The sequence below is a fragment of the Myotis brandtii genome, unplaced genomic scaffold (assembly GCF_000412655.1).
Source record: "Myotis brandtii unplaced genomic scaffold, ASM41265v1 scaffold744, whole genome shotgun sequence".
In the NCBI taxonomy this organism is placed as follows: domain Eukaryota; kingdom Metazoa; phylum Chordata; class Mammalia; order Chiroptera; family Vespertilionidae; genus Myotis; species Myotis brandtii.
The window spans coordinates 15555-40918 of NW_005370965.1; the positions used below are offsets into that span (position 1 = coordinate 15555).

Sequence of the window (25364 nt, forward strand, 5' to 3'; positions counted from 1 at the left end):
ATGTTTGTTTTCTTTCCTGTCCAAGCCACACTATTCTGAGCATGGGAAGCTAGAGGTAACTCACCTGTGACAATGGCTTTCCCGGGTGGCAGTTGATGCCCCCAATGAAGATCATGTTGGGCATCACAGGTCTTGGATAGTCCAAAACAAAGTCAGTTCGTAACAACCAAATGGATGGTTGGCTGACCAGGTCATATGCTGTGACAGTTGTCTGGAGAATCTCAGAGGCAACTTCTAAACCAGTTTTGAGAAAATAGCCACAAAGTAAATGTTCCTCTAGGTGGAAGACGAGATTCCGCACTTTCTCCCTGAAGGTCATGGCATTAGAGAACCCTAAGAGAAACCTCGGAACATAAGAAAGAGGGCTGGGGCACTGTGCACCTTCTTCAAGATAGTGGCAAAATAATCCCCTGGTGAAGACCACAGACGGGAGTGAAAAATATTTGGCTACAATTAAGCCACACATGTCAAAAGGGTCTAGAAACACCGCATCAAAAGAACTATCTTCTATGTATTTTACTAATTTTTTGTCATTAAACAAATTCCTACAATTTGAAAAAAAGTATTTAAAAATATTGTTTGCTGGATTCATTATCAGGGCAAATACACTTTGATCCCGAGTTTTCCACTGAGAGTCAGCAAAAATCCGGAACTGATCATTCAGATCCTCCAGAGTGTAAGACGTGGAATAAGTCTTTACAGTATAATTGGATGATTGTCCCAGGCGCCAACTCACCTCTGGCCTGACCACGACCACCTCATGCCCTCTGTGGCTGAGTTTCTCCACAACGGATCGCATGGTAAACCAGTGGCTCCCATCCATGGGGATGACCAGCAGCTTGCCTGCCTGGGCAAAGCCAGGTGCCAGCAGGAGACACACACATAGAGGAAGGAGGCCAGTCAACACCGCAGGAGCCATTGGATAGCAGCAGCCTGGAGCAGCCCAGCTGTCAAGCTTGTGTGATACAGTTGACAGAAGAAGTACAGGCACAAAACCTGCCCCAAGAGTAGTCTGAGGATAAAATCCAATATTTCCTTTGGGACAAATTCCAAAAATGCAAGCTTTATTGAAACTTACTTTCTTTTTTATCTTTCTGAGTACGCAGGGTCCAAAAATCATTGCTTAATAGTTCCCTTTGTAAACCAGCATTGAAGTCATGGCACTATCTTTGCCCAGGTAAAGGTCAAAACAATTTTTTTTGTTGTTGCTGATGTTGTTAATCTTCACCCGAGAATATTATTTTCCATTCATTTTTAGAGAGTGGAAGGGAGGGGGAGAGACAGAAGGAAACATGGATGTGAAAGAGACACACCGATTGGTTGCCTCCCTCACCCACCCCTAGGGGTGGGGATGAGCCTGCCAACAAGGTACATGCCCTTGACTGGAACTTAACCCCGGACCCTTCAGTCTGTGGGCCAACCCTCTAACCGTTGAGAAAACTATTCTTATCAGGAAAATATATCATTCAATATTTTCTTATGAGTAAATCACTGGCATTGACTGATTTTGGGTTTTTTGTTTTGTTTGTTTTTTGTTCTGATATTTGAACAGCAAGGATGAATTTCAAAATAATTCTGCAGAATAAACTAAGCTAGACAGAAGAGTCCATGTTGTGTAATTTCACTATTGTATTTCTTCCCCCCTTTTCTCTCTCTCTCTCTCTCTCTCTCTCTTTTTAAATGCTAATCACAATCCCTTTCAATAAATTTGATAATCTACACTAATAAAAGAGAAACATGGTAATTAGCGTACAACCGCTACCCTTCCCATTGGCTAATCAGGGAGATATGCAAATTAACTGACAGCCAAGATGGCGGCTGGCAGCCAGGCAGCTAGATCAAAGGGACAGCTTCTGTTATTATTTATCTTTATTGTTGAAAGTATTACAGATGTTCCCTTCTTTTACCCATTGACCCCTTCTTCTTAAGTTCTAAATTTTAATCAAGAATAAATAAATAAGCTGAATGGAAATAACATATATATTTTTAAATTAAAATTTAATTTGTAATTCAAACTTTCCCACAAATAAAACTTCAATCTCAGGTGGTTTAGCTGATAAATACGACCAAATATTAGAGGAAGAAATAATACATATTATGATTTCAGAATATATTCTAGAATGCAGATACAATATATTCCAATTGAAACATTAAGAAGCATCCTAATTCATTCTATGACAATAGAATGGGTCTATGAGACCAGCATTACCACATACCAAAACTAGATAGATTGCAAGAAGATAAAACTACAGTCCAATACTCTTCGTGAGCATATATGCAAATATGCTAAACAAAATCTTAGCAAATCAAATTCAATAATATAAATATACTAGTGGCCCGGTGCACGAAATTCGTGCACATTAAAAGGGAATTAATTAGAGGATTTATTTTAATATTGTTATTTGCCCTTTCTCTATAATAGAAGTGTCAGAGATGAAAGAAAATTCATAAAATTTACATGAAAATCTTCCTCCTGTCAGAGGCTGGGGCACACCATGGGATCCAGAATCAAGTCCCCGCCAAACGCGTGCAACTCAAAATCACGTGAGACCCATACCTGGCCAGCACCACCCCCATTGAGCGAGATTCAGACCTGGCCGGCCCCACCCCCATCAACTCCCACCAGGCAGGGAGCACAACCTCAGGTCCCCTGTCAAGCCACCGGGTGGGTGGGTGCAGCCTCAGGGCCCCCAACAAGTCCCACCAGGTGAGGGCCACAGCCTCAGGTCCCCCATCAAGCCCCGCTGGGTGGGGGTGCAGCCTCAGGTCCCCCAGTGCACCCTAAGGTCCCCTGCCCTGGCACCAGGAATGGGGGCACGGCCTGAGAGTCCCCCAGTCTGGCTCTGGAGTGGGGGGTGCGGCCTGAAGTTCCCCGTCAAGCCCCGCCAGGTGGGGGTCATGGCCTCAGGTCTCCCGAACCGGCGCTGGGGCAGGGGGTGTGGCCTGAGGTCCCCCGTCAAGCCCCGCTGGGTGGGGGCACAGCCTCAGGTCTCCTGGCCTGGCACCACAGAGCCTCAGGTCCCTGCCTGCTCTGAGCCTGACCAGGGGCTGCACTTAGGGATTGGGCCTGCCCTCTGCCACCCGGGAGCAGGCCTAAGCCAGCAGGTCGTTATCTCCCGAGGGGTCCCAGACTGCGAGAGGGCACAGGCCGGGCTGAGGGACCCCCCCTTCCCCCCTGAGTGCACAAATTTTTGTGCACCGGGCCCCTAGTCCACTAATAACACATGACCTTCAGTTTAAAACGTTCTTGTTTATAGCATTTGGTACAGATTGCATAACAAATAGATTAAGTAACAGCATAGATAAGGAAACAAAAATGCCAATAAAACTGCAAGTTTTCCAGGCCAGGTTCATGGTTTTTTACCTTTGCTAACCACTTGGGTCAAAATCCTAATTTTTGTCAGAGTAATCATGAACCTCAAAAGATTTGGCCCCAAATTATTACTGCTTGCAGGGGTGGGGCCCACAGGCATCTGGGGGTCACTGTAGATGTGGTGTGCTTCTCTTTAATGCAGGAGGCCCTATGACTAAAGTTAGTGAAAAACCTTTTTAGAAGGCTATTTAAAATTAAGTACACTTTTGTACCCATCCATTGCCTGGATCTCCTCTCCTGTCAACATGGCCATTCTTTCTTTAAAAAAAAATTTTTTTTAAAATTGATTTCAGAGAGGAAGGGAGAGGGAGAGAGAGATAGAAACATCAACGATGAGAGAGAATCATTGATCGGCTGCCTCCTGCATGCCCCCCACTATGGATTGAGCCCGCAACCCGGGCACGTTCCCTTGACCGGAATCGAACCCAGGACCCTTCAGTCAACAGACCGATGCTCTATCCACTGAGCCAAACTGGTAAGGGCCACATGGCCATTCTTTAGCCCACCTCTGAAGTAAGCTATTTTATCTGTAGACATCCCAGACTTTTGGGAAGCTCTTCCTTATAATAACAATTCAAAAACTGTCGTCCCCCCCCCCCCATCCTAATTTATTTGTTCTGGCCATACAAATTACATTCTAATAGCATTCCAATTTTACCTCACTAGCTTCTAAGAGTTAATATATCCAAAACACAACTTTTGAGTTCCCTACCAGAGCTTTCCTCCTCTCCCAGTTTGGCTCAGTAAATGCTATTTTCATCTACCTGGTGTTTTAAGTAAAATAATGTACAAGGCATCACTCTCCCACAGCCCCTCCATTCAAGCTGTGTCAGTCGGGGTTCAATCAGAGAAGCAGAACCACCAACACTACCAATAGTCAGGGATTTGTCATAGGGATTTGACTCACGTGGGAGCTGGTTGAACGGATCTCTGTAAACAGTCTTTGCCTCTGATGCTAGAGTTTAAGGACACCAGGGTGGGTCTTCTGGAAGGAATCAATAAGCTTGGACCCCCAGGAATGAACTTGGATCTACAAGAAGGGACTAGAATCTTGAAGTGTTCTTACTACCTCCAACCTTGATGATGTGGGGGTCCTGCAGGACAAGCTGGTGCTCTTCCTCACCGAGCTAAACACACACCTAGCCCAGGTGTGGGAGAAACTGAAGGAGGAGCCAGGGCAAGGAAGGGCAGGTGCAGGTCCAATTGCTGCTTCATGCCAATGAGGTGAGTCTGCAGAGAGGTGACAACATGTATGAGCTACAGAAGTGCCTGTCCCACACTTCTGCATGTAAGAAAATAAAAATTGCTCCTGCAATTTCAGGTAAAACTGTCTCTGTGACTAACCCTAATCAGAAATAGGAATGGAATTCTGGGAAACAAAATTCAGCTTAGCCCAGTTGATACATTACAAAGCCACCACATGACCAAGTCTCGTCCTACCTCCAAAGTAGATCTCACATCTGCCCCGCTATCTAGTGCCTGGGCATCATTCCACCATCGTCTCTTACTTGAACTCCAAGAACTGCCTCATAAATTAGTTTTTCTGCTTTCCTTTTTGCCCTGCAGACAGAAGTCAGCGGGGTTTGTTCAAACACCAATCACTATGCTATCTTTTGCGTAACACCATCGAATGGCTTCCCACTGCAATTAGAAAACATCCTCGCCTTGGCCAAATGGTGGGTGAGTCCACCTCTTTAACCAGTTGCCATTTGCTTTCTCCACTTATTCAAGGCCTCCTTTCTACATCTGGAACAGGACAGTTTCCCACCTCAGGACCTATGTATTTGCTGTTCTCTCAGGCTGGAGGGGTCTTTCCTGAGCTCTTCCTGTGCCTCCTCATTGGGAAGTTCTCCTTTAAGAAGTCTGCTCTAAGGCCAATATCAGAAACAGCCCCCATCCTTGCCATTTACTGTCACATTCCTCTGTTATTTCCCTCAAGTTACTTATCACTACAGCTATCATGTAGCTTTTTCTTAGTTTCCTTCACTATAAAGTGAGCTCTATGAATTTAGGGGCCTATATCAGTCAGATTAATATTAAATCTCAAACTTCTAGCCCTGTACCTGCCACTTAGTAGATGCTCATTAAATAAATAAAGATGTTTACTAAATATTTATTAAAGAATGGATGAACAAATAAATGAATGAATGAAAACATAAAAAAGCAACTCATTATGGCTCCTTGCCAGGGAACCGCTGAACCTCAGCCTGAGTGATTGATCCAACCTTCTCTGCTTGGACTGACCAGCAGACCCTGAGGGACGGATGAATGGATTACTCTAACACACATTTCTGTGAAAGAGAGGCTAAGGGGCTGCTTGGCAGGAGGCACCAAAACAGCCCTGATTGCCTGCCTCCTTAGACTTTTATTGTAACAACAGCTTGAACTAAAATTAACCTCTAGATACAATCAGCAGCGTAAGTATCCTTGAGAAAGCACATGCTTCTACAAGGTCGGGTTTAAAGACTAAACATAGAGATTCCAGCAAAACACCCGGGGGCTCAGACTTGTTTGGAAAAGTCAAGGCAGGGGCTGCCGCCTTCAGCAAGGTTCCCCTAGAGGCCACCGTCGGAGAATCCTCCTTACAGACTTTCCAACCAAGTCCCATGTTTCCCCACACTTCTCTGGTCTTTTTCTTTTACAGAGCAGGTTTTTCATCACCTGTTGACCTGTCTGGCTCCTCATAGTCCATCTCATGATCACTTTCTGGAATTTCCAGGGCAGATGCACTCATTTCAGAGACATCTCAGTTTCCATGCCAACAATCGTTCTGGTTTTAACAGCCCGTGTCCTGGTGGAGCTAACCTTCCGGTGCTCATTCTTGATCAGGGAATGGAAGTTTGAGGAATATCTACAATTTGGAAGAGGGGAATGAAGCACAGCCGGTAAAAGAGAAGCAAAGTGCAGAAAGGGAAGCAATAGGATAGTCTGCCATGGGGCCAGGGAGGGGAGTCTTGAAGCCAAGGGGCAGTGTGGCCAAGTGAAGACTAATGAGAACTGAGAACAGACTTTTCCCACTGCAGTTTCCTAGACCTTTGACCTCTTAACTGGTGCACTGCCTCCAGGCCTTTCCCTACCAATACTTTGGAACACTCCAGCTACAGGAGTCTCCCTCAAGTATTCCATCCACAAATCTCTTAGTCTGGCATTCACTAGGACTCCTGCCTTGCAGCTATTCTCTATTTCTCCAGCCTTTAGCTGAAGTCCAGAGGATTTTCTCCCTGTCTTCCTCATTCATTCCAGGGTGGAAGCTGGATTGGATTGGGGAGGTGCCAGAAGTAAGGCCTACATACATAAGCTACTGACACAGTCCACTAAAGGTATTCAAGTCAGCAAGAGAGTATACTTTTGAGGTATTTTTAGTGTATTCTTGTGTACTTAGAGTTGGTGCAGACAAAACAAACATTGAGGTTATTATAAAGGTTCAAGGCTATGCGGTACATTTTTTACTAGAGATACACTGGAGAATGTCTTTGAAAATGCATAGCCAGGCTGAAGCCTTACACAAATGTCTCCTTTGTTTAGGTAATTTGGGAATTAGCCATTGCAGAAGACAAGTGATCTTTGCGTACTCCACCGCAACTAATGCGGATTGCCAACAGCAATAAGTATAAATTTTAAGTGTGATTGAATGAGCGGCCACCTGACCTATAGGGCCCGCGGACCCGGGAACCGACGAACTGACGGGGAAAGCAAGCGCTCCCCTCCCACCCCGACTCCCAAACGCCCGGGACAAAAGAACTACATTGCCCATAAGGCCGGAGCTCCCGCGGGGCATCCTGGGTCGCGTAGTCCGGGTTCCACAAGTTGCTCACTCTGGAAGCTGCCGGAGACACGCCTGCGCCAACATGGCGGCGCCTATTCGGGGCGCGCCTGTTCGCTACGGGTTTGGGCCGGGGCGGGGGTCTGGGCTTTAGGCAGTAAGTGGAGCTGGCGGCCGGGGTTCTGGGGAGGGACCTGGGAGGCGTAGGGACCGTGTGGGTGGCACGGCCTGAGGAGGGAGAGGCGAGGGACTTCCGGGCCGGCCCGGGGACGCGGAGTTCTGGCGTCGGGTCAGTGGTCCTCGGCAGGAGGACTTCGGCCTCCTCGCGCCTCGGGCCCGGGGTGACTGGGAGGGCCTGAGGGCCTGGCCTAGGCCGGGAGTGGGAGAGACGGGAGTCCCGGCCACGAGCTCGAGGTCGGACTTCCGAGTTCCACTTCTTGTGCTTCTCTTTTGAGGAAAGCGTTGAACAGGAAAATAAGTGCATTTCAGCGTTTCCTGTCACTTAGGCGCTGTGCAGGGAGCTTTGCGTTTCTCGTTTCCAGGCGGCCCTCCGCCGCGCCGCACTCACGGGAGACCCTGAGCGGGTGGCCTGGATCCCTGGGGCCGACGTCAGGACCGCTGGGTACCGACGAGGCGGCCTTTTGCTCCGTAATTTTCATGGTCGTGAACCTCCTCGCGACTCTCCAGCTTGGGGGCCATGCACTTAGCTGCTGTAAAGGGTAATTAGCTCCATTTAATTCATTCCAGTGTGATAATCCGGTAGGAGGAGTGTGCGAGGCAGAGATTTTAGGGAGGGATTGACCGACCCGGGCCCTGGTCGGCTCTCAGGACCCAGGCTGGCCTTCGCCGCCCCGGCAGTAGGTTGACTGTGGCGACGGGTTTCCTTTGTTTTCGTTCGAGATGCCAGGATGCCTTTTTTAAGAACAGCTGCGGTTCGTGCACTCAGAGCCTTTCTTTAACTGTCATTTGATTGTTTAAATGACCACGTGTGCTAGGTGGGATCCCATGTTACCTGTAAGGAACACAGTTTCAGTCACTGGCCCAGGGAAGACTTAGAAATAGAGACTCCCAGGTATCAGATAGGGCGACGGGGAGAAAGTCTGTTGTAAAAATAAAAGCATTTTATAACATGTCATCTTTCTTAAAGGTAATATTTAGTTTCACAATGTTTGGGGACCTATTTGAAGAGGATTATTCCAGTGTGTCAAATAATCAGTATGGAAAAGGAAAAAAATTAAAGGCCAAACCATTGGAGCCACCTGCTCCTAGAGAGTTTACCAATTTAAGCGGAATCAGGAATCAGGGTGGAACTTGTTACCTCAATTCCCTTCTTCAGACTCTTCATTTTACACCTGAATTCAGAGGTATGCTATATTACGTGCATTTGCTTAGTAGCCTGTAACCCTCATCTCCATGTAATTGTGCAAGATCACAAAGAGACAAAGTATCTTAAAGGTGTATTCTACAGCATGTGTTTATTGTTATTGTGACACACAAAATGGTAATGTGGAGCTTAAGTTATCTTACGTATATTCTATGTAACCACTAATATTTAGTAACAAAATTTAGAAAGGCAATATTACTTTTCTAATTCTTATCATTTAAAAGACAGCATAAAGACAGTTTTGTCATGAGTACTGGCCTTCATTATTGTTAGACTATTTGTATTTTTTGAGTTTTAAAATTTCTCCAAAGTAATAAACACTTAAGCCAGAGTTACCCAAAGCAATGATATCATTTGGAATGGGGAGGGGTGTCACATTATTTAAACAGTTCATAATCATTTATCTGCAGTTCTGCAATTCAGAAAACTCTGACAACCTGATATGATCTAAATTTGTTTGAGTGTTAGAACCTGACCTGATGTGAAGCCTTTTATAGTCTAGTTACCTCACTTGGGTGAATATTCATTCATTTGTTACAGGAATATTAATCTTCTTGATTAACAGATACTGTTTGCCCCAGACCCTGCTGAGGGTGTAAAGTTAACATCATGTTAACCTTTTCTTCATATTATCTTTCTAAAATCTGGAAATAGTGAATTTCAAAAACCTAAGAAAGATGTTAGACAAAGGGATTGTGTGCAAGGAACAGAAACCCACTCAAATTAACTAAATTTCAAAGGGAATTTATTATAAGAATGTAAGGAAATATCCCTGAAATGACCTACAGGAAGCCAGCCCGACCTTATTGGGCCCTAATTTCTTGCTCCTGTTTCTCTCTACATGTTTATGCCATTCCCATCTCTGCAGACTAGCTTCCTCCACAGGAGTCTTCATCTCTGTGCTGTCTTGATTTCAGTGTGAACGTTATTTTGCCTTCACATGACCCTGACTGGGGCCCCCAGCTCTATGTGGTTTTGTAGCTTAGCTCTTCACAGTGTCTCTGTTTTCTGAGGACAGACAACCTGGTTCATCCTGTGTCGACTGCCACATTCCCCTTACCACCGCTGCACATTTATCAAATCTTTGTAACATTCTCTGTTGCTTCTGAGCTTAAGAAAGACTTCTTCCCTCCAGAGATTTAGTAAATATTTACCATGTCCCCTTCCGAGGACCATTCTAGTGGATTGGACTGCATGTGGGATTTAAGAGTGGGGCCTCTGTTCTTGACTCCATCCCCGCCATAAAAATCTCTCCCTGTTGCATTCAGTAATTCCACCATAAGAAAACAGGGGATTGTCAAGGGCGGGGAAAAAAAAGGACACATATGTAATACCCTTTGTAATACTTTAAGCAATAAAAAAAAAAAGAAAGAAAGAAATTTTCTGTCTGAATAAGTAGGTCCCTGGGGGGGGGGGGGGGCGGAGCTAGAACTTTTCCAAGTTTTAATATTGTTGAAGTTAAAGGGCAACTTAAAGTAGAAAAGTAGCCTTAAAAAGAGACTGAGGCGGGTGTTTGGGGTGGAGCAGGTCATGATGAGTACCCCTAAGCAAGAATAGGGCTGAGAGTCCCAGGACATCTTCTCTAGCAAAGGAGATCACCAGCCAAGCACATGGGTTGATATCTTAGTGGGGATTGTGAACTCCTTGTAAGGCCTGGCATGAATCCCAGTGCTTATTGAAGGGGGAGTATAATTGGGAAAGAGTAAGAACTGGGGGAGAAAAGTGTTGGAGCTTCTTGGAATCATATTTTATGGAGTTGGGCTAGATTGGGTTTCACTGTACTCCCAGTTTAGTGTAGCTGAGAGTAGTGGGAGATGATTGTGGAAGTCCTTGTAGTTCATTTTTTCCCAGTTCCCCCCAGGAATTACGGAGGAGTATAACATTCATAATAGTAATCACTAGGCAGGAGTGGTTGCCAGTAAGGGACAACACCCATCCCATCCCTTCTCTCCCTGGAGTACATCAAAGTTCCCAGTAGGAGTTCCTATCTAGGTTTGAATACAGACTTCCCAAAAGATTCATATATTCCCTCATTGGGTGGCATAGCGAGATGCTGTATTTAAAAAATTCCGGGGACTGGCGTTGGGTTACCAACTTATTTTTCTAGGTAAGACCACTAACATCTGTTATCACCCTCAACCCAGGAAAAATATTTACATACCCCAAAAAGGAAGGGCATAATCTCAGAGTTAAAGGTGGTCCTTCTCAGGAAAGGATGGCTTGCTGTTGATCATATACAAAACTATTATTTGTTGTATTTCCTGATACTCCTTAGGTAGCTCTAGGGACCTACTGCCTACGGCCATCACAGATTTCTGATGTTTCTGCTCTTAGTTTTATATGAATAATTTTCCTTTTCTAGATCTTTCATGCTGAAACCTTAGCATGCCCTTTATAGTCAATGGTTAAAAATAGTATTACTAGAAAGTAAAATGTGTAAAGGTATAAACATTGCTGCAATCATATTGCTGAATTGTTAACTGATTTTATTTATTGGTGGCCTTGGTTTTCTAAAATGAAATAATGTCATTTACATCTCTGATTCTACTTTTTTTGTCTAGAAGCTTTATTTTCTCTTGGCCCAGAAGAGCTTGGTTCTTTAGAGGAAAAGGATAATCCTGATGCAAAGGTATTAAATCTATGATTTACAGGGGTTGTTGTTGTTTTGGAGTATTGAGGGAGTGTTTTTTAAGGAAGGAATTAAATTTCTTATAGAAATCAATAATTTTATTAATTAATTACCAAATATAATTATTATTTTCAGAAAGTGACTTAGCTTATACCCTACTGTCAATGGAACAATTAATTTTTCAAATGTAATGTCTCTGCTGCTGCTGCTGCTACTGTGTTTATTCTTTCTTCTGGTGAAGGAAATATTTGCAAATGGTCCACACTAGCCTAACAGAAACTCTATTTAATGCACTTATTTGTAATAACAACAAATAACCAGTATTCATTCACTTTGGTATTCTGGAAATAAATTGAATGAGGAATTGGTTTATCATAAGTGCAGATCTAATGATGTTCCTCCCCTGCTTAAACATCATTCAGAAGTTTGTCGCTCTCAGGCTAAAATCAGTACTTCTTACAAGGAGTCTTTCATGATCCAGCCCAGTGCTTCTCAGGCCACCTGTGCAGCAAAGGGCCAGTTTTTGTGTATTTTTAAAAATTCCCAATCTGTTGCAGATTATATTTCTGTGGGATATAATAAAGATGTCATGACAATGTCAAATTGCCATAAAAGTTTCTAAAGGCTGATTCTCACTTTAGATGCTTAAATTTGGTCTGCAAACTAGGCTCTGACCAGCATTCTCTGTCAGCCCAGCCCTCTCCAGCCCAAATAAGACAGGAACAGGCTTGGAACCTACAAGAAGAAAGTGAGGCAGGTGCAGCCCGTCTATGACTGGAACATTCCTCATGAGAGTATGTCTGTGTCTGAGGCATTTTAGAGAAAGAATGAACTATTAGAGACTTAAATTACTATCCGTCTGTAATCAATGAGGTAGTTTTTTAAGGCCACTTTGGGTTTTAGTATTGACCTGAACTATGTCTAGGTAGAAAACTCCAGATAGCTAAAACACTTTGGATTGAATTTTTTTTTAATTGATTTTTTTTTACAGAGAGGGAGAGGGATAGACAGTTAGAAACATCGATGAGAGAGAAACATTGATCAGCTGCCTCCTGCACACCTCCTAGTGGGGATGTGCCCGCAACCAAGGTATGTACATGCCCTTGGCCAGAATCGAACCTGGGACCCTTCAGTCCGCAGGCCGATGCTCTATCCACTGAGCCAAACTGGTTAGGGCTGGATTGAATTTTTGAAGAAAAATGATCACCCTTTGTAATAAGATTTGTAAACTTTCTTCTGGGTGAACTGAGTGAATTAGGAGATATAAGAAAATTAGTATGCAGTTCTTTTAAAAAGCCCCAAACCACATTGAAAAGACTTATTTAGAAATGCATTTGTTCTCATTCAGGTTCGAATCATACCTTTACAGTTACAGCGGTTGTTTGCTCAGCTCCTGCTCTTAGACCAGGAAGCTGCCTCCACAGCAGACCTCACTGACAGCTTTGGGTGGACAAGCAATGAGGTACGGAGGTCAGCTTCTCTAAGAAACATTGCCGGCAATGAAGAGTAAACACTGGTTTAATGTTATCTAACTTCTTTAATTTTGTTTTAGGGTCTCAATATACTGTTTAAATATTTACTCTCTTTTGTTAAATAATTACAAGCCAGAAATATATTTTTGGACACTTGTTGTTTGCAGGCTTTTATGAACAGTTGTGATTTGGGGGTGGGGAGAAGGTTGTGGATACAGAGAGAAGTATAGGAGCTTATTTTTACAATTTATACCCTGAGAATCTTTATATGGACTAGTTGAGGTAGAACACCTATTACAAAGAGCTTACCATTTATATAGCAAACTGCTTGATCAGCTTAAAAAGCCGCCTAGCAATAATTCTGTCTGCCTCTGTGACGTGCTCTTGGTTTTGAATCCGAGTGTTCTGATTTGAACATATGCTTCAAGCAAAACTATAAAGTCATCCTTGGCAGGTCTTTTCACTTTCCTTTCCCAGCCTTTCTCCTGTCTCTCTTCATTGTCTTCCTGTGTCCTATTGTAAGACTTTCTTTCCTTGTTCTCTTTGTGTCCCTAAGGGTATGGCACTGTGTACAAACACAGAACATTTGACAGCAACAAGTAAATAAGCTGTTAGTTGTATAAAATAAAACCAAGTATGATTTTTTTTATGAAATAGATGTGCTGCTCTGCCTGTTCATATTTTTGTTTTGTAATAAAACTGAAAATAGGTAGTGGTCTCTTAACCTGTTCTCAGCCCATTTAGATTAGTCATCCTTATGTTTGATCGAGGTTTACCTTTGGATTTGATAAATCATGTGGATTTTTTTTTAACATCACTTTAAAAATCTGTTTTTAAAAATGTGAAGCACAAAATCATATTTAAAAGTTACCTGTTTTATAGGAAATGAGGCAACATGATGTGCAGGAACTGAATCGAATTCTCTTTAGTGCTTTGGAAACTTCTTTAGTTGGGACCTCCGGCCATGATCTCATCAATCGTCTATATCATGGGACCATTGTTAACCAGATTGTTTGTAAAGAATGTAAGAATGTCAGTGAAAAGCAGGTGAATATGCAAGTGTTTTAGTAATAAGTAATATTGTTAAGAATAATTCATACATTTAAATTTGTGATGTACCATGTGAGGATTAAACTGTTTATTTCTGGAAATCACTTTATTGATTTTTTTCTTTTACTCTCACTACACCTAAGTCATAAGTTTATAATCCAGATTTCTCCATGTAAACAGAAAGAAGCAAATATCTTAAAACATAGTTTTAATGTTTTATTCATTACTCTGATAGTTAGAAAATAGAGTTGGGAGATGTTTGCAAGTAGAGATCTGTGGCCAAATAAGGAAAGTGACTTCATTATGGTTGGTGGTGGAATATTATCAAGTTAATTAGGGAAGTAATAAAAATAGGGTATTGACAAATATCTGTAATTAAATATTGAATTTAGTTTATTAATGTCTTTAAGAAAGTTCATTTGTACTTGTATGCTTATATTTACATGTTATATGTTTAAAAATATGTTTATTATATATAAACATATATAAAGCCATTATAATAATGTTTAATCCAGTATAACCTACAATACTTTGTCATGACACAGATTGTCCATTCAATATAATTGGAAATTTGTTCATGTAAATATAATAATCTCCACTTACTCTACCTATCTTTGACAGCAAATGATTTAATCTGAACAGCTGTCCTTTAATAAAAATCTTTTGTTATGGCAAGAGTTATAGAAAGTTTCTGTATTTGATATTATGAGTAAAAAATTAAATGCCATTTTCTAAATGTTGCATTAATTGCTTTTTTGGCACAGATATTTTCTTCTCTTTCTATTTTTTTATGAGTATTGGGGATAAAAGATACTTTTTGATTCTTTTTGTCTGTGCTAATAGGTTTGGCCAGCCTAATTTGGAAATAGTCAGGTGTTGTGTGTCTTTGAATTACTATATGATGACATCTATAATAATACATCACAAACAAATTTCAAACCATTTTGTATATTAAGGCACATGATAAATTACAGAAATTAACTTTTCACATTCATATATTACAGACCATATCTAAATGTTACTTGTATTACTTTAGATTTCTATCATGAACTTAGTACTGTTATTTTATAGTCCCAATAATGCCTTTAATGCTATTAAAACTAAATACTCTATAAACTTGTCAGATTTTCTAAGTTTTTATTACTAAAAACATGTTGTAATTCAAATGTAGTTACAGTATAATTTATAGACTCCCATTTTGAAAAATATCCTCTTAATTTTCATTAAGAATACCTTTGTATCTTGGCTCAAAATTATGTTTTTCTTATAACTTCTTCAGTATGTGTTAAACCAGCCCTGGCAGAAGCAGATGAGTAAGCAGAATTCCATTTGAGTATTCAGCCCTCCCCTTGCTGTTCTAGTCTAGGGACTCAACACTAATAAGCCCTGCATGTACACACTTCTCAATTCAGATGTATATGTGTCATTGGTCTTAACTCCTGATAAAATAGGTTTTATTGTATCTACAATGAACTCGTTCCTGATATATTTTAAGCTCAGTTATAGTTTGTTTTAGAAAAGATAATTTGGTTATGAATTTCACCGTATCGGATCAGGAGGAGATCTATACCTTCATATGTACAGTATTTTAGAAAAAATATATCTGATTATTTTCATTATGTGTATGATATATATGTGAACTGTGAAAGTGTTTTTTCAATTTTATGTTTATGTGTATTTTAGGAAGACTTCTTAGATCTAACAGTAGCAGTCAAAAACGTAACAGGTCTGGAAGATGCACTCTGGAACATGTATGTAGAAGAGGAAGTGTTTGATTGTGACAACTTATACCACTGTGGATCTTGTGACCGGCTGGTGAAAGCAGCAAAGGTAAAGACAGATACTCTGCCTTTTCTTAGGTTGCCCACTTAGTACTTTAGCAAGAAGGTCTATCAAGTGAAGTCAGCTTGTTTGAAGCTGTGGAAGATATACATGAAGCTGTTAATTAATACTAAGGATCGAAAACACATTTACATGTTATCTGTATTTTAATTTTTACAGTAAAGGCTTTTTTAAGCTTTCAACTCAATAATTTTCTCAACTTCTTTCTTTCTCAGGAAAAAATTTATTTGTACCTCAGTGTTTCTTAAAAACACCTTTTGTTTATAAACTCACCATCACTGCTTTTTGCAAATTACCATTACAAAGAAGGCAATATGTTTTTATTTCTGCCAGCCAAGATGCTTGTTGAGCTTTCCTTTCTTTGTCTACTACTATGAAAATAGATGACTTTCTTCACATGCACTTATTTTACAGTTTCGATATATGTACATATCCCCTTCCCAACTCCAGCAGATCTAATATGCCCTAATAAAAGGGCTTGATAGTACTTCTAGGTTTCTTTTTGTATAGCAAAGCAAAACACAGGATGAAAGGAGGGCAGGATGTAAGCAACGGTTTTTTCTGCAATGTGGCATCAACTCTGCTGCTGCCATTGTTCTCCACAGTGGTCACTATTCCACTGCTGGTGGATGGTATCATAGGCGCTTCCTAGCATGATGAACTGGAGCTCGAGTCACTCGGTGGTTATTGAGTACTCACTGAAAGAACAACCACAAAAGACATATCTTTGCAGTTACTCTGTTACGACAACAAGATAACACTATTCCTACAGCTGATAATGACTGACTTTTCTAACAAAGAAAATGAGGAATGATTTAGATAACACATGATACTGATTTGGATCCTGGTCATTGTAGGTGAAAATGTAATAAAAACAATAAACTCAACGCCTGTAGCTTTCACAATAGGATTTGAACCAGGGTAAATATTATACTGTTTAGTCCATACTTCTATCCAGCCTTTACCCCTTTAGGAAACCTAAATAGAGAGGTTTATTGTTTTCTTATTTAGTTTGTATCTCATCTTTGGCATTATGACTACAATCTAATAAAGTAAATATAAAATTCAGAGGATAAAAAGTTTTGAAAGATACTTAAATACATTTTTAGTTTTACTTGGGCTTAATTGGCACATTAGTAAAACAAAAACCTTTTGTTAAACAAAAGCAGTTCTTTTATGCATCTTGTATATCATTGGTTTAATTCTTTTTCAGTGGAAATATTTTGATCTTGATACTTTTTTAAAATATGTTTTTATTGATTTCAGAGAGGAAGGGAGAGGGGGAGAGGGATAGAAACATCAGTGTGACAGTCTGTTTGATGCTTCTTTGCCTCTAATTTTTTTTCAACAGTTTGTAATGTTGTTGAACAATAAAATTTTTTAAAAAAGTAAAAAACAAAACAGAACACCAGTGTGAGAATCATTGATCAGCTGCCTCCTGCACGCCCCCTACTGGGGATGGAGCCCGCCACCCAAGCATGTGCCCTGACCCGGAATTGAACCATGACTTTCTGGTTCATGGATTGACATTCAACCCCTGAGCCACATCAGCTGAGCTTATCTTGATACTTTTAAAATTACATTCGGTTGTAGTTGCATTAGATTTATTGCATTCTAAATTTAGGTTTAGTTGTACTACCTAAATTAATGCATATTTTCTTGTTTTGAGCAGTCTTTCTTTTCTCAGCCACATTGTAGTTTAGTTTTTTAGACTTATTTTTTGAGCTTGTTTGAAAATCTACCATGTGGTTAAATTGCTGTTTTATCATTTAACTTTTTTTTATTATCCACTTGATTTTTAGGATTGTTTTACATACATTTTTAGGAATGTTTAATATTTATGATTTTGGATAATTTTATATGTGGGGAAGGATGTTTTGCCCCCCTCACGTGCTATTAGTGTAAGAGGGTTGGGAAAAGCTGATGACTTTTTAAAAAAATTGATTTTAGGGAGAGAGAGAGAAACATTAGTTTGTTGTTCTACATATTTATGCATTCATTGGTTGCCTCTTGTACGTGCCCTGATCAGAGACCAAACCCATAACCATGGCATGTCAGGATGACACTCTAACCAAATGAGCTACCTGGCCAGGGCTAAAAGCTGATGACTTTAAAAAAAAAAAAAAGCTTAATTATGTGGTTTGTTTTAAAGCAAGAAATTTTTTAAAAACTTCTTACCTGCTTGTAAGAACAATAACTATAAAACCCCAATCAGTAGATCTTAATGTTTGGGGAGTTAGAGCACTTTTGAAAGTCTAATGAAAGCTATGGATCTTCTCCTCAGAAAAATACATGAACATGTACAATTTTGATATTTCAAGGGCCCAGATCCATTGAAAGAGGTCTGGAGATCCCAGATTAAGAGCTCCAGTTCTTCGTAAATAAAAGGAAGAAGATGAAAGGCTAGGACTTGGGCAGGAAAGAAACATTGTTAGGGAGGGGAATATCCAGTTATAACATGCTCATCAGATAGCTTTGATTTTAGGGTATGAACACTAAAAACATAAAATTGGATTGTAAATTTTAGTTGTAAGCATAAATGAGTGATACCACTTTTAGTCCTGTAAAATATATGAGTTTATAGCAAGGGCTATATATTCAGTTCATCATGATGAGTTTGTGATTTAAGGACATATTCCTCTTAAAATTATGTCATAATTTGCTTTTTTATATGTTAAGAAACATGTATTCTTTTATGCAACTGCTTTTTAAAAATTAAAAAAATTTTTCTTTTAACAGTCGGCCAAATTACGTAAGCTGCCTCCCTTTCTTACTGTTTCATTATTAAGATTTAATTTTGATTTTGTGAAGTGTGAACGATACAAGGAAACTAGCTGTTACACATTCCCTCTTCGGATCAATCTCAAGCCTTTTTGTGAACAGGTTTGAACTCTTATTTTTAAATTCTTTTTTTTCTCCCTCTCAATATTGAATTCTTAACTGACCTGGTTTTCAGTTGGCTTATTGCAGAATCTCAGCCATGGCACTATGCTGTCCCATGCATTGTAGGATGTGAGGCAACATTCCTGGTTGCTACCTGATGATAGCAGCAACCTCCCCCTCCTCTCCACTAGTGACAAAAATGTATTCAGACCTTGTCAAATGTCCATGTCTCCTGCAGGAAGGGGAATTGGTAAAATCACTCCCAGCTGCGAACTCCTGGTTTATTACAGTCCTTTTGAATTTCCAAAGTATGGATTTGTTCTCAGTTCTTTTTATTAAACTCTCTTGAAAAAGCTTTGATATGAAATTTAAGAGCAAAATTAGAAGTCACCTTACATTAAAAGAAGTTACCTTTAATTGGCACTTTGCTATTTGGATTTAGTTTACTTTAAATGCAGTAATGAATCACACATCTAGAAAGTGAACAGGTAACTGGAACTTCACTAGCCTGGGATTTGTAGTACTTAAGACTTGGGCAAGAGAAAGTTTGAAAACAAATTAATTGCATAATCAACCTACTTTATAAGCCATTTAAAAATATTTTCTATGTAATTGTTATACATGTCAAGATCACAATGACAAGACTGATGTATTTCTTGTTACAAATCATTCTTTATATGTTTATTAAGACCAGAACATTTATTAGCTTGCTATTGAATTTCTATGCATGAAAGTAATTTTTAAAAATATTCTTAAATTTAGATGGGCCTTCCTCTACTTCAAGCGTACTTACTGAGCTTTTTGGTTGTTTTATTATATGAATTAACATTCAAAGGTTGTAATTTGTGTTGGCCCTGAGTTTGTTATTGGACACACAGAATAAACAGTTTTTCCAGTGTTGGTGGACTTTTCCCTCCATTTACTGCCTGAAACACACACACACACACACACACACACACACACACACACACACATAAAAACTGTTTTTCAGGATAATTGAGTTAATTATTTTTTCCAGTTTTATTGAGAAATAATTGGCATGCATCAGTTTATAAGTTTAAGGTGTACAGCATGATAGCTTGATTTACATGTAGGTGAAATAATTGCCACAACAGGCTTAGTTAACATCCATCATCTCATATAGGAAAAGTTTTGTCCTTTTATAAACAGCAGTTTGTCAAATGATTTTTAACATACTTTGAAATAACAAAACTGAAATAAGGAGAACATTGAGCACTTATCCAAGGAATTTGCAATATTTCTTTTTGATATCTGTATTAATGAAAAAAAAATTACCACTTCTCATCTTTGTTTATATCTCTCTTGTCTTTCGCCTGAACCAGACATTTAAAAAAAGAATGCTGCTTACTTTAATAGTATAATTTTTTAAGCAAATATATTTTCTCAAATAATTGGGATCCCTTCAAATAGCACCCATATGCAAAGTATCTCTTAACCTAAAGTAGATTTTTCTTTTAAATGCCAGTGTAGGTATTCATCTTTTGGGTCAGTCATATTAATTACAGAAAAGTTTGATCATAGAATTAATAAATTAACAAAAAACTTTTTCATTCCACTAAGCTGCCTCACAAACCCAGCTAGTATTCATAATTGCTAAATTCCTCTTATATGCAGAGGACCAACATGTCAGGAGCGGTGACAGATACGGCTTTGACTTTGAGGCATGTGACAAATCTAGTTGGAACACAGGAAAAATTTACCAGCTAAAGACCACATTTATAAAGTGGCAAAATAGGTATCATAACAAAGATGGGCTTGCCAAGATCACAGACGCACTGATAGGCAAGTGTGTTTTGTTATCACATTGGTTTACATGATCTTAGCCAAAGTACATAAAAATAGCATCTTGTTTGGGTATGTGTTTTCATGTTTAAGCAAGACACAGAATGTGATTGGTGTAGTGTGTTTGGTATTGGATCAATGATAGATAATCTTCTAAGAATTAAGAATTTTAAAATTTAAAGTCAGTTCAAATTTATCTTAATTTACCCTTAAAGAACAATAATAAACAGTGAAATTTTTATTTCAGTAGTTAAAATTCTTTTGCCCTTTGGTTATGTATCTTCCCACTTTGTGTAAACTATATCCATGTTTATATGTTCTTTTGTAGAGTCAACTGGATGACTTGGAATACATGTATGACCTCTTCTCAGTTATTATACACAAAGGTGGTTGCTATGGAGGGCACTATCATGTGTATATTAAAGATGTCGATCATTTGGGAAACTGGCAACTTCAGGTGAGCATGGACATTAGTTTAGAAGTATCTTTGAAATATTTTTCCTTTTTTAGTCCTATTTGGTGAAGATAATCTTTTGACATTTATTATGTATTCACTCTGTGGAATACTTTTATAGGCACTGAAAGTGAGTATAGATAGTTTAAAATTTTTATTTCTAAACAATTTCATACTTACAGAAACATAACCAGCAGAGTACAAACACGTCCTGTATACTCTTCACCTAGATTCTCCAATTAACATTTTGCCACATTTGTGCAAGCACACACTCTTTGTACACACATGCACACGTGTGCGCGCACATACACACAGAGTTAACATTATGATTAGTAGTGCTGAGCCATTTGAAGTTAAGTTTATCCCTAAATACGTCAGTGCTTATCTCGTAAAAATGAAGACATTCCCTTACATAAGCAGAGATCAAAATCAGGAACTTCAGCACTGATACCATCTTTTTAGCTAACATTTAATTTATATTTAGATTTCACCATTTGTCTGATCCAAATCCTTTATAGCATTTTCTTTCCCACTCTAGTATCAAGTCCAGGATCACGAACTACATTTAGTTAGCATATTGCTTAAGTCCTTTAATCAGTAATTCCTTAGCTTTTCTTCTGTCTTTCATGGCACGAACCAAAGATGATGAAGATTTTCCTCCTATGTTGTCTTCTAAAAGTTTGTGGGGTTTTTTAGGTTTGGGGTTTTTGGATTTTTATTTTTTTATTTATTTTTAAAAATCTTTATTTTACTTTTTTTTATATTTATTGGGCTGACATTGGTTGATAAAATTATATAGGTTTCATGTGTACAGTTCTATGATACATCGTCTGTATATTGTATTGTATGTTCTTATCCCAGTTAAAAGTTTATTTTTCATTTACATTTAAAATTTCCTTCTTCCTGGAATGATCTCCTGTGAATGTTGTGAGATTGTTTTTTTTTTTCCATTTGGGTACCCAACTGCCCATTACCATTTATTCAATAATGAATTTTTTACCCACCAATCTAGAATGCCAATCCTGTTATATCAATTGTTTATGTATGTGTGAATCCATTTTGGGGCATTCTTTTCTGCTCCATACTTCTTTTCCATTCCTAGGCAAACACCACATTGTTAATTTCTGTAGCTTTAAAAGAAGTCATGCCATGTGGTAGGGCGAGGTCTCCCTCTGTGTTGTTATTCTTCAGGAGGGTTGTGCCTCTCCCTCCTCTTTATGCTTCTGTGAGCATTTCTAGAATCAGCTATTCTCTTACGTGCTTAGTGGGGTTTTTAATCTACATATGAAAATGATATATCTTTTCATTTTTTAGTGCTTCTTTAACATTTTATGAAAAAGTTTTGAATAGTCTCAAGAAAAGAACTTCCAGATGTTCTGAGGAAAAGCCTGAACTGAGATTCTAGTTCCAATTATTTCCAACGGGCAAAATTATGATGCATTACCCATCAACCCCAATCTCTCCACCAGTTTTTTAAATGTAACTAAAACACAATAAAATGTCAAAATGTAAGATACAAATCATTATGTTAGGATGTAGAATACTTAAAAACATATCTTCTTGATTATCAAACAGTTAATTATGTTATTAATGAATAGTTGCTCCACATGTAGTAATGTGGCTTCTGTTAGTGCTGAGAAAATGTTGTAACACTGTATTGTGCTAAAAGCTTTACTTATCTCACAATCCTAATTTATAGATGAGGTCAGAGAGAGGAAAATAACTTGTCCAGGATTATTCAAGCAAAGCTGGAATTCAAAACCATATACAAATTATATTGTTTTTATTGTCATTTCTCCATCTTGAAGTCTTCATAACATAAACATTCCTATTTTGTTAGTTACCTTTTAAGGAATTGGAGATTTTAAAAAAGGGGGTTTTATATTTAAAAAAAATTTTTTTTTCAGTTTATATTCATATTACTTTGTATTAGTTCCAGATCTACATCATAGTGGTTAGACAATCATGTACTTTACAAAGTGTTTCCCCCATGATAGAAACTTTTTTATTGTTTTCTTTTCTAGGAGGAAAAAAGTAAACCAGATGTGAATTTGAAAGATCTTCAGAATGAAGAAGAGATTGATGATCCACTGATGATTCTAAAAGCAATCTTATCACAGGTAGAGAGTGTGCTTATATTTGTGTGTATCTATATCAGATATATGTAAATGAGGTTGATTTGGTGGATCTGATACTATTTTTTTCCTTTGGACATTGTATCTCTTTTTGAACTTTTATTTTTATTGGAAACTTTCTGCTTTTAAAAGAAATACGTATTCATAGTAGAAAACTTGAGACAGAAAAAAAACCTAGAAAATATATAAAAAAATAAAAAAATGTAAATAAACCAAATGCTCAGTCATTGTTAACACTTTGACTATATTCTTTACATTCTGTTTTCTTTGTGTTTACACACTTATATTGGGATTGGGTTATGGGTTTCTTTGGTATTACTATTGTCATTTTAAATAGAATTGGGATTCACTTTACATACTGTTTTAGAATTTACTGTTTCCTATATTGTCCTTTAGTATTTGTAGGATCTGAAGTTATGTCTCCTTTTTCATTCCTAATATTGGTAATACCTCATACAGATGACTTTTAATGTTTGCTTAGTACCCTGTTGTAATAAATGTTAGGTCTCCTTTCATTTATTCATTCATTTGTAAACAGTTTTTTATAATTGTTTATTGGGGACTTAGGCTCAGTCCTTGATGGTCACCATATTAGTCTACTAGGGTTGTCATAACAAAATATCACAGACTGGGTGGCTTAAATCAATAGAAATTTATTTTCTCATAGTTCTGGAAGCTGGGAGTCCAAGATCAATCAAAGTTTGGTTTCTCTTGCAGCTTCTCTCCTTGTCTGTTGTAGATTCTGCCTCCTCTCTGTGTCCCATATGCTGGGTTCTTAACCTGAATCTGCTAGGGTTCAGGAATCTGGAGAAGGGGCTGCGACATAAATTAATAAAGAGACTAGACATGAAATATAAGTTTGGGGGGGCCTTTTGGGGGAGCCAGGGGAGGCTTAGCTTTAGTAACTAAATTCCCCGAATCTCCGCACCCAGGGCTTTTTATTCACACATTTTGCCCTATAGCAAAGCAGATATACATATCAAAGGTAAGGTTTGGTAAACAATAAAGTACCATCAAATTGGGGGAATTGCCTTCAGCTGTTCCAGCAGCAGGTAATAACATGCAGATTTTCAGCTTTGCTGAAAGAGTCCATTCAACCTTTTGAGGACTTCTCGCATTTATTATGATCCACTGGACTTAGCCTCCAGCACCCATAGGCCTTTCCTGTACATGTGCATCCCTGGTGTCTCTGTGTGCGCCTAGATTTCCACGTAGGGACACCAATCAGTTTGCATTAGGACCCACCCTAATGGCCTTGTTTTAACTTCTTTAAAGGCCCTATCCAAAAATAGCGACAGTTGAAATTTTGAAGGTTAGGAATTCAACATGGAATTTTGGTGTAGGTGCAGGTCACATTGCATCCTGTAATGGTCACTTCTTACCATTGTTAGGTAATTGGAACAGATATTCTTAAATGACTTTGTGTTTCTTTCATAAGGAGGAGAGTAATCTGATTCTTGTTGATCATCTGGGCCAGAAACTTTTGAAAAAGATAGGAATATCTTGGAACAAGAAGTACAGAAAACAGTATGGACCACTGCGAAAGGTAATATATGACATTCTTATAGAAAGTCCTTTTCTCATGAAATCTTATTATGATCCCACAACAAGAATTCTTTGAAGAAAATTTAAATTATGTGAAAATAAAATCAATATTTTTGTTGAATGGTTAAAATTCCATTAAGTTACTTATTATTAAGTTAAATAATTTATCATAGAATCAAGAAGTAAGCAAAGAAAAGGGGAGGGGCTTTTAACCAAAACAGCCAAATAATGTCACAAAGTTCATACCCTAAAACTTATCATTTTACTTATAGAAATGTCTTCAGGTATTCACCCAAATTTCACTTTACCTTTCTTTTACACACACTTCTAGTAAACTTGGTGATCTGGTTTCCTAGGCTGTACAATCAGATGTAAAAACTGTACTGCCAGAAATGAGATAACTCAACAGGAAACAAGCAGAGCAACAGAACACACAGTAAATATTTGGGAGCTATTTCTTACAGAAGCAAAGAGCTTACTTCAATAAGTGTTTAAGTGCATCCTTTAATTAGATCACAGTTGATAAATAAATGTTTAATGGCCCTGAGTTCATAGAAGGTTAAAATGGTTGGATCAATGTTTCAGTATTCATTTTTAAGTATATTAGCTATGCAGGTTTTAAAAATATATATACTAGTAAATAGCCTTTATAAGTTTGAGGAAGTTAGCTTTCATTCAGACTTGATTGATAGTTTCATCTTGGGGTTGGATTTTTATCAAATGCTGTTTGTTTTTCATCTATTGATATGATCACATAGTTTTACTCTTTTATTCTGTTAACTAGAGGCCTGGTGCACAAAATTTGTGCACGGGAAGGGGGGGGGGTCCCTCAGCCCATCCTGCACCCTCTCCAATTTGGGAACCCTCGGGGGATGCCAGTTTAGGCCCGATCCCAGGGATCGGGCCTAAACCGGCAGTCGGACATCTCTCTCACAATCCGGGACTGTTGGCTCCTAACTGCTCACCTGCCTGCCTGATTGCCCCTAACCACTCACCTGCTTGCCTGATCACCCCTAACCACCTCTGCATGG

The 25364-nt window shown here is 38.8% G+C and overlaps 2 protein-coding genes across 10 annotated transcripts in view; one reads left to right on the top strand and one right to left on the bottom strand.

The window, feature by feature from the left end:
* LOC102262462 (UDP-glucuronosyltransferase 1-9) overlaps positions 1-1187 on the bottom strand; it is a 9804-nt gene extending 8617 nt beyond the window's left edge. Inside the window, exon 1 of one of the 3 annotated variants that reach the window (XM_005882927.2) lies at positions 997-1187. In XM_005882927.2, the coding sequence (XP_005882989.1) occupies positions 997-1120 (124 nt within the window). In that variant the 5' untranslated portion in view covers positions 1121-1187. Of the gene's footprint in view, positions 1-20 lie in introns of those variants that run through there. The other 2 variants (XM_005882928.2, XM_014530609.1) reach the window with 2 other exon arrangements.
* Positions 1188-7175: 5988 nt separating this feature from the next.
* USP40 (ubiquitin specific peptidase 40) overlaps positions 7176-25364 on the top strand; it is a 71632-nt gene continuing 53443 nt past the window's right edge. For 2 of the 7 annotated variants that reach the window (XM_014530570.1, XM_014530573.1), the window contains exons 1-9: positions 8266-8500; positions 11082-11149; positions 12498-12611; positions 13504-13668; positions 15355-15501; positions 18253-18396; positions 20528-20656; positions 22678-22773; positions 24227-24334. In XM_014530570.1, coding sequence (XP_014386056.1) covers positions 8266-8500; positions 11082-11149; positions 12498-12611; positions 13504-13668; positions 15355-15501; positions 18253-18396; positions 20528-20656; positions 22678-22773; positions 24227-24334 — 1206 coding nt within the window. Of the gene's footprint in view, positions 7856-8171; positions 8501-11081; positions 11150-12497; positions 12612-13503; positions 13669-15354; positions 15502-18252; positions 18397-20527; positions 20657-22677; positions 22774-24226; positions 24335-25364 lie in introns of those variants that run through there. The other 5 variants (XM_005882930.2, XM_005882931.2, XM_005882932.2 and 2 more) reach the window with 5 other exon arrangements.